The 13,527-nt window shown below is 34.3% G+C and overlaps 1 protein-coding gene across 1 annotated transcript in view; it reads left to right on the top strand.

Moving 5' to 3' along the window:
* MMRN1 (multimerin 1) overlaps window positions 1–12,927 on the top strand; it is a 75,327-nt gene extending 62,400 nt beyond the window's left edge. Inside the window, exons 8-9 of the mRNA XM_032239595.1 lie at window positions 10,669–10,821; window positions 12,071–12,927. Coding sequence (XP_032095486.1) covers window positions 10,669–10,821; window positions 12,071–12,492 — 575 coding nt within the window. The 3' untranslated portion in view covers window positions 12,493–12,927. The remainder of the gene's footprint in view (window positions 1–10,668; window positions 10,822–12,070) is intronic.
* Window positions 12,928–13,527: the final 600 nt, after the last annotated feature.

Below are 13,527 nucleotides of genomic sequence, written 5' to 3'. Positions count from 1 at the left end.
TACTTAATATTTGATATATAATTATTTCCATCACCAACATAATTTACAAACTTATGACATTTCATTATTATTATTACTTTTATAAGTCACTCTGTTTTAAACTCAGCATGTGCTCGTAACTTAGCTATGGTCATCATACAATGATAAATCAAAAAGAATAGAATACAAAATATAAAGACTGTGTGAAAACATGTGCATTGATAAGCACTAAAAAAATCCAAAAGAATGGTTTTCTCCAAACAATTTTCTACTATTTATACGATTTTCCATATTATAAAAATATTTTCAAATATACCTCAAGATAACTAATAGGTTATCTTCTGTACAAAATGGCTGAATATAAGCCAGTCAAATTTTGAAAGCTATCTGCTTCAATTTAGAATTTATGATGTGTTTTAGAAGGCCCCCAAAAGCATGCACACATTTGGTAATTCAATAAAATCTCTTTCATAGGATCTGGCAGATCCATAGTGTTCACAGCTGTGGTGAATTATGGCAAAAAGATCATGATAGGATCAGTTAAGGAAAAAGATACAAGCAGAGTCTGGAGAAATTTAGGCACAGGCTTTTTTATGTTTACCCCTCCCACGGAGGACAACATTTCGGTGTGCTCTTTTTTTCTAGCCACATACACATACACAAAATTAGTAACATGTGTACATTAGTTCTGCCCATACAAGACCATCAGATACTCAGCATCCAAGAGTTTTATTGTGGGCTGGTCACAAAAGTGTCCTCTGCAGAGGACATACCGAAACTCCAGACTCTCAAAAGGGAAGCAGATATTCAGCATAAACCATGCTGTTTGTACAGAGAGTCTGGGCACAGTGAATGTCACTTATCAGTTAGGGAATGGAGAGAAGTCAAGTTCCCAGGTGCTAACCGACAGCAAAACTTTCCAAGTAGGCCTTTCTAAAGATAGCAGTCTCTGGCCTGCTATGTTCACTCTTTTCTGCAGATTATATTAAAGATATTCTTTTTGTCAGAATTGGATAGGAAGCCTGTCTGCTGGGGATGGCCTCCCCAATTTGTGTCAATAAAACATATCAGTGTTGAATAGAATAGTAAATGAACTACTTTTTGCTCATGGCTCTCTGGGAGAAGAACAGACTCCTCCGGATTTTCACATGATTCACTTCATATGGAAGGATGATGACAGCTAAAGAGCGAATACTGACAAAATTGACAACCTTTTCCATCACCTTGTCCTCAATAAAGTAGCCAGGCTATCTACAGTGCACAGTCAGAAACCCAGATGTTTGGTGATCACATTTTCTGAACCAAAATTTCTAACATTTGCTCTGACATTAAAAAGGAAATGGGACAGAATACCAGGTTCCATTTATACAGTCACTGCACATGCTTGGGTTCTTTCCCAAGTGAGAATCACAGGAGCTACTTCCCAACAATAGACTATTTCTTTGGCACCAAGAATTTGAAACTAAATTTGATTTTTAACTTATCTGAAAATTAAGTGCAATAAACATATATTTTTGTGCTGGTCATTATATTACAAATTTAAGATTGTACATGATAGTATCATTTTGTAACTTATCAAACATGAAAAGGGAGGTGCCAGGATTATTAAATTATAGATTGTAAATTTGCTATGGAATGATCTAAGTGAACATGATATTTTCATCCTGGCAAAAATCACAGCATAGAAATAATAGCTGTGTCATATACTAACTGCATATGAAGTTTGAAAAACATACGTTAAGTTTTCAATTGCCAGCTTTACTATACACAGCTTAAATTGAGGTCTTCAAAGAAATAATAATTATTTTAGGATATAAACCTAATGTGAACTTTTCAAATCTGACTGTTGACAGCATTGTTTTAGAGGAAAATATCACATGACACTTCATTGACATAAATATTAATAAATCTAAACTCAAGTATCTTTACCCTAAAATCAAATTGCCAGTAAAATTATGATATACAGTGTTTGGAAAAATAGAGCAATCAATGAAAGAAAATTATCACATGTTGTGCCAGAATGATAAAAGTACGAAACTACGCTTTTTGTTTTTTACTTTTTACAAAAAAGTAAACCATTTTTTTTTACAGTTAATCAACCCTCCTTTCAGAATTGTTTTTCAGACTTTATAATCTTAAACAAGTGTTAAGATTTGAAATTTGCGTGGAAATAGAGATTTAAAAGGTATTGACATGATGGTGTTTGGAAATTCTGGGTGTGGGTAAGCTGAGCTAGCAGACTCATGTAAGAGCAGAATCAGAGGAATAGCAACCTCTAAAGCATAATGGGAGAGAGAGAAGTGAGGAGAGAATATCAAGAAGAAATGAAACGGTAGCATGAGCACAGCTGATGTGGACATTAGCATACTATTGCATTTTTCAGGCCTGCCAAAATAAATTGGAAGTTATAAAAATACTCAATATCCCAAATCATCATCTGAATAGTAATGAGACATCAACACTACCTTTTAAATAGAATCTAAACTCAGTGACTTTATTGTCAACTAAGAAATTGCTTGTACACAATTATTTTTATGTGTATTTAGTCATTTACTTGAACTAGGAAACTTGTTTGAAAATGTGAAACTGCAAATTTACCTTAAGAGGATCTTTATAAAACACCTTCCTAGATGGATGTTACAATAAAGATATAAGATAATTTCTATTATTCATGATAATATTAGCTTAAAATGTTGTGCAAAGACTTTTAAAGCAGTTTTTGTTTTAGGACCCAATGAATTATTTTTAGAATTATGAATATTCCTTGAAAGTTATAATGATTCATAATTGTTCAACTCAATTCAACAAATATTAATTAAGTGCTAAGTGGAATCAAGTATTGTTCTAGATGCTTTAGTTATAACCCAATGTTAAAAGAAAGTCCTGCCCTCCTGGAGTTTATACTCTTGCATCATGGCTAGAGAGGGAAAAGAGAAAAAAATGAATGAATATACACATTAAATAGTATGTTAAAAGGTGATAACTGCTATGCATTTTAGAAAAGCAGAGAAGGGTAAGGGGAATCAGAATACTATTGGATGTGTTTTGATATGCTGGGAGCAGGTTACTTCATTATTAAACAAGATGGGTAGCTTAGGCTTCATTTGTTAGAAAAATAGCAAACTCTGCAAGGAGCTGAGAACAGACAGAAATAGAAAGCAAGGCTCTGGGTCAGAAAGCTTTGTAATTTTGTTCTAGGAGAATTTGATGAGGCTGGGAGCGGTGGCTCATGCCAGTAATCCCAGCACTTTGGGAGGCCGAGGAGGGCAGATCACTTGAGGTCAGGAATTCGAGACCAGCCTGGCCAACATGGCGAAACCCTGTCCCTACTAATAAAAAAATTAGCTGGGTGTAGTGGCACGCGCCTGTAATCCAAGCTACTAGGCAGGCTGAGGCAAAAGAATCGTTTGAACCCAGGAGGCAGAGGTTGCAGTGAGCCGAGATCATGTCTCTGCACTCCAGCGTGAGCGGCAGAGCGACACTCAGTCTAAAAAAAAAAAAAAGAATTTTATAGTGGAAGGTGTACCTATACAGCAGTGTAATGTTCTATTTTATATTTTTTCTTGACATTTTGGTACATATTTCTCTTCAGAGAGTATCAATTTACGCTTCCTTGAGCAACTTATGAAAGGGCCAAGTGCTACACCTGTGTGTACATATATAAACATGGGCACGTTAACTTTGCCCCAAACATTTGTCCAAAAAATTGTATGAGACCTTTAATAGTCAATGATGACACTAACGATATCTTTTATTTTATCATTTTAATAGGTGTGCAGTTATATCTCATTGTGATTAGGGAAGCATATTTCACAGCTATAGGATGAGGTTTGTTTAGAAGCAGGCAAAGTGGTGTTAAGACTGCTATAATCATCTAGATATGAGAAAATGAGAACATCAATTAGAAAAGTTAATGGGGATAAAATGGAAATCAAAGAGCAGGGAGATTACTTTTGGGAACTTACATGTGGTAAAAAAATAAATTTTATAGACAACAAAAAAAGGGGGATGATGAACTATAATATTGTTTAGTGATTTTGAAATCCTAGGTAGGAAATTAAGGGACTTGAAACAATGTGAGTTTATTTGTTTGTGGTATAACTTACATTTGGTTAAATGCACTAATGTTGATGGCTAGCCTACGATTTTGACAAATACATAGTCATATAGCCTTCACATAGTCAAGACAGAGATCAGTTTCATCACCACCCCAGATTACCTCATGCACCTTTGTAGTCAAACCCTGTTCCCATTCCCAAGCACAGACAACCAGCAATCTGTTTTCTTCCCAGACAATTTTATTTTTTCCAGAGTATCTAAGAAACAAACTTATACAATTTGTAGGCTATGGAGCCTGGTTTCTTTCACTTCATGTAACGTATCTGAGATTCATCCATGTTCTTGCATGTATTCCTTTTTATTCCTGAGTAGTGTGTGGTATAAATATACAATTTATTTATCTATTTGCCAGTTGAAGGATCTTTTTTAGGTTGTTTCCAATTTGGGGTTACTATGGATAAAGGTGCTATAAACATTCGCCTACAGGTTTTTGAATGAATGCCTTTTTTTTTTGTTTCTCCTTTATAATTACACAGGAGTAGCATAGTTTGGTTATAAGATACATAATTTTAACTTTATAATGAATGGCTAACCACTTGGCATTTCCATCAATAATGTATGAGAATTCTAATTGCTCCAAATCCTTGCCAGCACTTGACATTGTCAATATCTTTTATGTTATTTTAGTAGGTGCATAGTTATATCTCATTGTGGTTTTGTTTTGCATTTTCCTAGTGACTAGGAACATTGAACATATTTCAATGTATTCACCAGACAATGTTTTTAATTCTTCTCTTGATTGATGGTTATGACTCTAAAGAACAAGGATAAATCGGTTGATGCTATCAAGTAAAACCACTTTTCTAGATCATGGATTAAGATAACAGAATAATAGTTTAACAGCAAGTGATGGAGTAAATCCTTTGGGACTGGTCTAAGATATTTGCTGAAGACTGCTGACAGAACTAAATGTGCTTTAAATAATGTATGAAAGGTTGAGGAAAAAAGATCCCAGTAAACAATATAAGAAACAATGGATGTGATATAAAAAGAATAACAAAAATAAACACTGACAGTTAGAAGGAAAAGCAGTAAAGCTGGTTGGAAACAAATATTTCCATCCGTCTATACACCAAAGAACAGAATGGTAATTAGAGCAATGAATTTGAAAATAAGAACAGATAAATATTAGTATTCCTAGAAGCTTTTTGCTAGAGGCATATGAAATTTCTAGAGCAATAGGAAGATAAACCTTATTTGACATAAACAGTTCTGATGAATGGGGAAGGATAATAGCACTGAAAGTTAAAAATGTGTCCATTAATATGGAAGTGAAAACATTTTACAGAGCATTGGAATCAGGATGAAACATAATGAAAAGTGAAAATGTTGTGTGGGCATGTTACCTGGGATCAGAGTTATGTCATAGATTTTATAATGCTTTCATCTGTGTATTATAAAATGGGAGAAGAGGCAAACTGATAGGTTCCCTCACTAATCAATTGGAAACTCCATTGTGTCCTAGCAGAGATTGGTTATCTGCACTGTACAATGTTATTGTTTAAATGAAGAAATTAAGATTTTGAGTAGAAGTAAGCAATCAAATATAGAGTAAAATAATAAAACGAAAGTCTATAATATATAACATTATATGTGATAGAAATAAAAGTAAGAATACAGTAGAAATCATCAACACAATGTATCCCTTTATTTATTCATCGAATTCCTATTAAGTTCTGAATCAGCACTGAAAAAAGTTGAGTGAAGAGTTGTAAACTCAGCACAGCCCCTCTTCTCATGAAGCTCATACATTAATCAAGTAATTACAATAAAAAAAATGACCAATGTTAGCAAAGACAGGGTACTTTGAAAATGTAAGGTGCTCTCCAATTGGTTCAAATTTAATATGAACATTTATGAAATATGAAGTAGGATTAACAGAAAATTGTAACTAGAACACATATTAGGTCCAGAAAGCAAAGACCAGGACACATTGAAACTTATAAATATCAGTTATGCTACTTGCACAGAGGTAGAATCAATGTTGAGTTGGAAGAATTGTCGAGCTAATTGCACTGATCTCTATTAAAAAAAACAAATGAACAAGAAGGGGTTTAAAGGCTATTAAAGCTCAAGGTAAGGAGAGAAGTTGTGCAAAGTTTGCTTAAATGGATTCACTTCCGGGCACAGTGACTCACACCTGTAATCCCATACTTTGGGAGGCCAAGGCAGGTGGATCACATGAGGTTTGGAGTTCGAGACCATCCGGGCCAACATAGTGAAATTCCATCTCTGCTAAAAATACAAAAATTAGCCTGGTGTGGTGGTGTACACTTGTAGTCCCAGCTACTCGGAAGCTGAGGCAGGAGAATAGCTTGATCCCAAGAGGTCAAGTGAGCCAAGACTGTGCCGCTGGATTCCAGCTTGAGCAACAGAGTGAGGCTTCCTCACAAAAATAAAATTAAATAAATAAATAAATGGCTCCACATCTCTAGGATAACACGACAACGATAGTATAGTGTCAAACTCTTCACATTTGAGAAACTGTGAAGAAGGAAAAAATTGGGTAAGAATGTAGTATTCTATTTCATGTTTTAGTAATTTGTCTATTCATTCTTAAAAATACTTTAGCATTTTTTATATGTCAAGCACTATGCTAATAAACGTTGTATGAAGTTTAAGAAATAAAGAACATGATCCCTGACCTCATAAAACTTCATACTCTTGTTGGAAGTAAGAAACACACCAGAGCAATTACAGTTCAGTATGATAAGTTCAAGAAGAGAACTTCAGAGCATCAGGCAAAAATGGAGAGAACCAAAGTTATTAACTTTACTCACAAGGACGAGGAAAGCTGTCAAAAAGAAAATGATACTTTATTGGAGTTTGATTTTTGTTGTTAATTCAAAAACAAGTAGCCTATTAAGCATGAATATGAGCAGGTACTTATAAAGGCACCTAATCATTTTTTAAGTATTATAATAATAAAGGAGAAAAATAAATCAGGTGCTGTGCAAAAGTTGATTTTGTTTTGTTTTGTTTTTTTGAGATGGAGTCCCACTCTGTAGCCTGTTGCCCCAGGATGGAGTGCAGTGGCATGATCCTGGCTCACTGCAACCTCCACCTCCTGGGTTCAAGCAATTTTTTTTGCCCCAGCCTCCCAAGTACATTTCATGTACAGGCTCATGCCACTACATCCAGCTGTTTTTGTATTTTTAGTAGAGATGAGGGTTCACCATGTTAGCCAGGCTGATGTCGAACTCCCAATCTCAGGTGATCCACCTGCCTCAGCCTCCCAAACTGCAGGGAATTACAGGCATGAGCCAAAAGTTGATTTCTAACTGATTATGTTAGAAAGTACAAACAGCTTCAGTTGGAAAATCAGTGCCAGCTAGTCTTTAGTTGTCTGTTATAATGCTCTGTACTTGACACTAACCCTTTAGGTATTTTTTTTCTAGTTGGTATTTTTATCAATAACTTGGAGGAATGCATGAGACATAAATTTGGAAATGAAAACAAAGATAGGGGAGGGAGGCTAACGCATCTCATGTGGAACCAAACTGAATGGTTTCTATGGACAGAGACGATAACTCATGTCTAATAAGATAAATTTTATTATCGATAATAATTGTAAATTCACGTTTAAATAATTAAATAAATTTGAGATTTTAGAAAGCTTCAATACATCAGAGCACAGGAGACCTGTTATGAGACAGTGTGATACAGATGCAGAAATAGACAATGAACATTTAATGCTTGTGTTATCTTAACAGAAGTATGAGTTCATTTCAGCAGGGTTAACTAGCAATTTCTACCATAAGCTTCCGCTTAGGTTCCATTGGTACAATATGTCCAGTTCTCCGTGCCATAGACATGATTTTATATACTAAAATGTGATTATTTTGGCAGAGAATTGGAAAGTCCAGACATAACTAAAATAGAAAAAAAAAAAAAAAAAAGGCACAGAAAGGAACTTGAAACACAAGCAGTTGAAGCAGGTACAGACAAATGGCTGAGGCATCCTGGGCAGATAATCAGTAGCACCAGGAAAGATGTCCTAGAAGCCAAGCTGTGTGCAGTCTCAAGAAGTTTGTGCCGCTGTAACAGTAGGAATAGATGCAGATCCTCAATTAAACTAAAGTGGAGCCCTCCTTCAGATGAATGACCCTAAAAAGAAATTGGAAAAAAAGGGTGAAATAGCACCCTCTGAAATCTGAAATGACTCAAAGAACTAGAGCAAGGCAGGACCTCATTCCTAAAGCAATGGAACACACAGAAGAGAGAAATGAAGTGCTGCTCCTGAACATTAAATAGCAGGCAAAAGCCTTGATCCTGAAGAGTCAGAGTAGAGCCAACATCAGTGCAGAGAAATCTATTCTTTTCTGCAGTTTCTTAAATTCTCCTCACAGCACAGCTTTGATCCCTGATTCCTGAACAGGGCCAAGGTTACAAATGAGTATGATTTTTTTTATATTTGGGAAAATTAAAATTATAGAGCTGATCAACTTGCATAAATAAGTTAGTGTTCCCCAGAACTCTGCTCCACAATTGACACATTCCTAGTGAAAGGCATTAATTGAAACCCCTCCTGTGAGTTGATCACTGTGTTAAATTCAAAGAAAGTAAAATTAAATGAAGCGAATGCTTTGATATAAAATATTCACATTACCGCAGGTAATGGAGAGTCATTGATGTTTTTAAAGCAGGAAAATAATGGGCAAAGCTCTGGAATCTTAACAAGCAGCAAAGAAGGGAATTGATCATCTATTCACATGGCTGCAAAATGAGGTTAAAGGAATGTTAGCCAGTTGAAATAGTTGTTAAAAGATATTACACGCATGTAATATTTCTAATACTTTTCTTAATAAGGAAAATAGTTTATAGAATATTGCAAAGAATATATCAAGACATTCTAATTAATTTCTCATTACATGAGTACAATATTAATATATTTGCTTTGCAAAAAATTCTAATAATACAGGCATACAGTTTGGTCACATTTTATGTGAACTACAACTATACAGATATGAAACAAAATGTATTAAAACATTATAGATCTCATTTCATGAGAAAAATATTAAAGCAAATAACTTCCAAATTAAAAATCAACAATCACCTGGTTTGAAATGAATGGATGGTAAACTACGTCATTACCATGAGGTGGCACCAGAGTAACTGTGGCAAGTTGTGTCAGCACTGAATTCTTCCGACCTGTTGGGGAATCTACCTCATTCTTTAATTGCTGTCTAATATTCCTCAGTAGAATATATTATGATTTATTTAACAAGTCCTGCATCGGTGATCATTTAATTTTTCACTAGTGCAGATGATATCACTTTGAAGACTTAGCTTTGTGTACATGGACAAATATGTCTGGAGTATATATATACTGCCAGTAGAAGTGTTTGGCTCAAAGTAAATGAACCTTTTTAATGTTGATAAATATTGTCATATTGTCCTGTTAATAGCTATAGCAGTTTACGCTCCAACCAGCATTACGTGAAAAGGCCCATGTTCCCTCATATTGTCATGACTGAATATTTTCTATCTGTCTTTTTCCATGTTGTCACCTGATATTTAAATAGTTATTATAGCTAAATTTATTATTTCTTAATTAGTAATGAGGTTGCATATACTTTAAAACTTTTACTGAGCTTTTATGTGTTTTGCTCAATGATTTGCCTACTGATACATTTTCTGTTTTTAACTTACTTTTTTCTGATCTTTATCCAAGTTAAGATCATTTTCTTATTTTTATTTATTTTTTATTTTAAAAATTTAAAATGGGGTATCATTATGCTGCTCAGGCTGGTCTCAAACACCTGGGCTCATGTCCTATCCTCCCAAAGTGCTGGGATTATAGGTGTGAGCCACTGTACCCAGCCTCATTTTCCATTTTTTAAGGGGAGAATGTTTTGTTTTTCTTCTTTTCAGAGCTTTTCATATGTTATAAAGTCATTAGATCATTATGTTTTCTAAAAATATTTTCTTTTAATTTGTTGCTTGTCATTAAGCTTTGAGAACAGTGGCTTTCATTGCAAATGAGTTTTAATTCTTAGGTCAAACATGATAATTTTATTCTCTTATGGTTTCTGGGTTTTGTTTTCTTTTGCTTTGCTTTGCTTTGAAAAAAAAATTTTTTAAAGCTATTAAAGCTATTCTCTTTTTTTGTTGTAATGCAATTATATGGAGTTTTTTTTACATTTAGTATTTTTGTATATGTGGAATTTGTGTTTTTATATATATTAAATACCTTAGCACCATGTATTGAATAGACATTTTTCCTCCTCAGTGATTTAAATCATTACCTTTATCACATACCAGTTTCAAATATACATGATCTGTAACTAGACAATTGTATTCTGTTCTGCAGTTGACAAGAATGTTAACATTTCCCACCAATAATCGTAATGGATCATAGAATTTTGCCCACTTTACTGAAGGAGGTAGGGAGATCACAGCTAAGGGATTTGCATGATGTCCTGTGATCACATCGACAGGAATCCTGGGCTGTGGAGCCCATTTTTCTTACTTAAAATTCAATGTTTTTCCTAATCTGCTGCAAACTACTATTTGAGATCAACAGGAAAATAGGTCACTTTATTCTCTTCTGCCTTGATTCTTTTTCAGTAACAGAGGAGTATTCAAGCTGTAGTAGGCACCCTTGCCAAAATGGGGGCACGTGTATAAATGGAAGAACTAGCTTTACCTGTGCCTGCAGACATCCTTTTACTGGTGACAACTGTACTATCAAGCTGGTGGAAGAAAATGCTTTAGCTCCAGGTAAAAAAAAAAAGTATATGCATCTCTGGGTTTACTCATTGTCATAAGTAGAAACACTTTTTGAAAATATTTATGAATGAATATTTAAGACTGCTTAATCGAGAGCCACTTGACAATTCCTTTTACTTTTCTGAAACTTACTAAATAATGTACCTGATTTACAAGTGGAAATGTCTTTTTGTTAGGCGAATTCTTATTCACATGCACTTGTTGAAATTTTCAATAGTGCTATATAGAGGCAGTATATAGAAAATTCTACCCCCCACAAACATTTTTTCTCTTGTGCATCTTAAAAATTCATGCATGTATATATCTGACTGATAGAAACACTTTCTTCTCAAACAAGTAAAGAAAGATATCTTTGATTTATGTCTGGTATAGTCATTTAAATGAGGCTCTAATACATGCTTAGCAACACGTTTTCTGTGAAGATTAAACTAATGGTGCCATTTTGACTATGTGAGAACTATTAGAACATGCTCAAATGTATTAAGTAAAACAAGATGGCATTTTTACTTATTTAAATTCATGAGTATTGATGCTTTGGATTTCAAGAGTGCACCATTTCTGATTTTTATATAGGAATATATATGCAGCATTTAAAATATGTTAATGACTGCAAAAAACATATTTCAAATCAGCTTTTCCTTAATAATATCCTGCATAGTAAAAAGTAAATTTTTTAGTCTGTTTTTAGATCTCAGCCTTTGTAAGTACCGTTGGCATTAATTACACAGAAAATTGCCTTTGTCTCCTTTGCTACAGTAGACAAAGACATATTCAGTGAATATGGCTTTATATGGTTTTTGCTTTAGCCTCTAGAAACTGCTTGACAAGGTGCCGGAAAAATTGTTTCTACATGTCAGCTTGAATTCCTGCAAGGGGCTATAAAACATTCTGACATAACCATAATAATCATAGAGTGCTTTGAATTCCTTTATCTCTGGGGAGATCAAAGCAACATGCAAATGATCTTTGAGGCACTTGTGTGAGGAAGGTAGCAAATGCTATTTTTATTCTGTCCTGATTATTGGAGAAACTGAGGCACCAAGAGGCAAAGCAATTTAGAGTAATTTAGCCAAGAGAAGACACAGGCATCGAGACACATATACCCTTGCTGAATATGATGGATGGCCTTTGCTCTTCTGCTAAGAATTTTTGTCACTGAGATAAAAATGATGAAGATATAAGGAAAGACAAACTAAGATAAAACATGAAAATAAACTCTTGTCATTTTTTCCTCTAACAGATTTTTCCAAAGGATCTTACAGATATGCACCCATGGTGGCATTTTTTGCATCTCATACATATGGAATGACTACACCTGGTCCTATCCTGTTTAATAACTTGGAAGTCAATTATGGAGCTTCATATACCCCAAGGACTGGAAAATTCAGAATTCCATATCTTGGAGTATATGTTTTCAAGTACACCATTGAGTCATTTAGTGCTCATATCTCTGGATTTTTAGTAGTTGATGGAATAGACAAGCTTGCATTTGAGTCTGAAAATATTGACAGTGAAATACACTGTGATAGGGTTTTAACTGGGGATGCCTTATTAGAATTAAATTACGGGCAGGAAGTCTGGCTGCGACTCGCAAAAGGAACAATTCCAGCCAAGTTTCCCCCTGTTACTACATTTAGTGGTTACTTATTATATCGTACATAAGTTAATATGAAAAACAGACTATCACCTTTATTGAAAAACAGCCAGTGTTTTCATTTATCTTTGCTTGCACATCTGCTCTGTTTCAGTTTTTCTACAGGAAATGAAAACCAACTTCTTTTTTAATATGAGTAAACATGTATGTCTGTTTATTTTATAAAATAATTTGAATATTTTTTGAATGTCTGAATATGAAAGAGTTCTTGATCCTAAGGAAATTTAGTGGCACAGAAAATGAAGTGAATTTGTTAGCATAATTATTCCTGTTTTTATTTCTTCATTTTAAGTCATTGCAATGTAAAGTAATATTACAAAATGATAATCACACAATATTATCAGTTATAGTTTTCTTTCCAATAAAATACTTAACTTTTGTTACTTCCTGTATGTAAATATATAACATACATTTTCTAGATTCACAAATTCAAGCAAATTACTTGAAAAATGAAAATGGCTTTTGTAGACTTTTATTTTTCCTCTTTACTGTTGAATTGATCAATTTTACATGCTAAGATTTTTTTTTTTTTTTTTTTTTTGAGACAGAGTTTCACTCTTGTTACCCAGGCTGGAGTGCAATGGCACTGCCATCTTGGCTCACCACAACCTCCAACTCCCAGGTTCAAGTGATTCTGCTGCCTCAACCTCCCAAGTAGTTTGGATTACAGGTATGCACCACCATGCCTGGCTAATTTTATATTTTTAGTAGAGATGGGTTTCTCTCCCTGTTGGTCAGGCTGGTCTTGAATTCCTGACCTCAAGTGATCTGCCCACCTTGGCCTCCCGAAGTGTTGGGGCTACAGGTGTTAGCCACCATGCCCGGCCAAGACTTTCATTCAGAGTCAAAATTAAGAAAGTTGAATTGAAAACTTGAAATATGCTTAACTATTGTTCTCTTCCTATAATTCTCTAATTATAACATAGTAATTGACATGTAGTTGGACATGTACACTCAAGTCTAAGAATATACGAGTGGGTCATTCCCCTCCCCCATCACAACATCTTTATAGGGAGAAAAAATCTTTTTCTAGTAAGTATTCT

Source organism: Sapajus apella, unplaced genomic scaffold, assembly GCF_009761245.1.
Source record: "Sapajus apella isolate SASKATOON/1434 unplaced genomic scaffold, GSC_monkey_1.0 scaffold45, whole genome shotgun sequence".
Classification (NCBI taxonomy): domain Eukaryota; kingdom Metazoa; phylum Chordata; class Mammalia; order Primates; family Cebidae; genus Sapajus; species Sapajus apella.
This window is presented reverse-complemented; position numbering and strand designations above follow the sequence as displayed.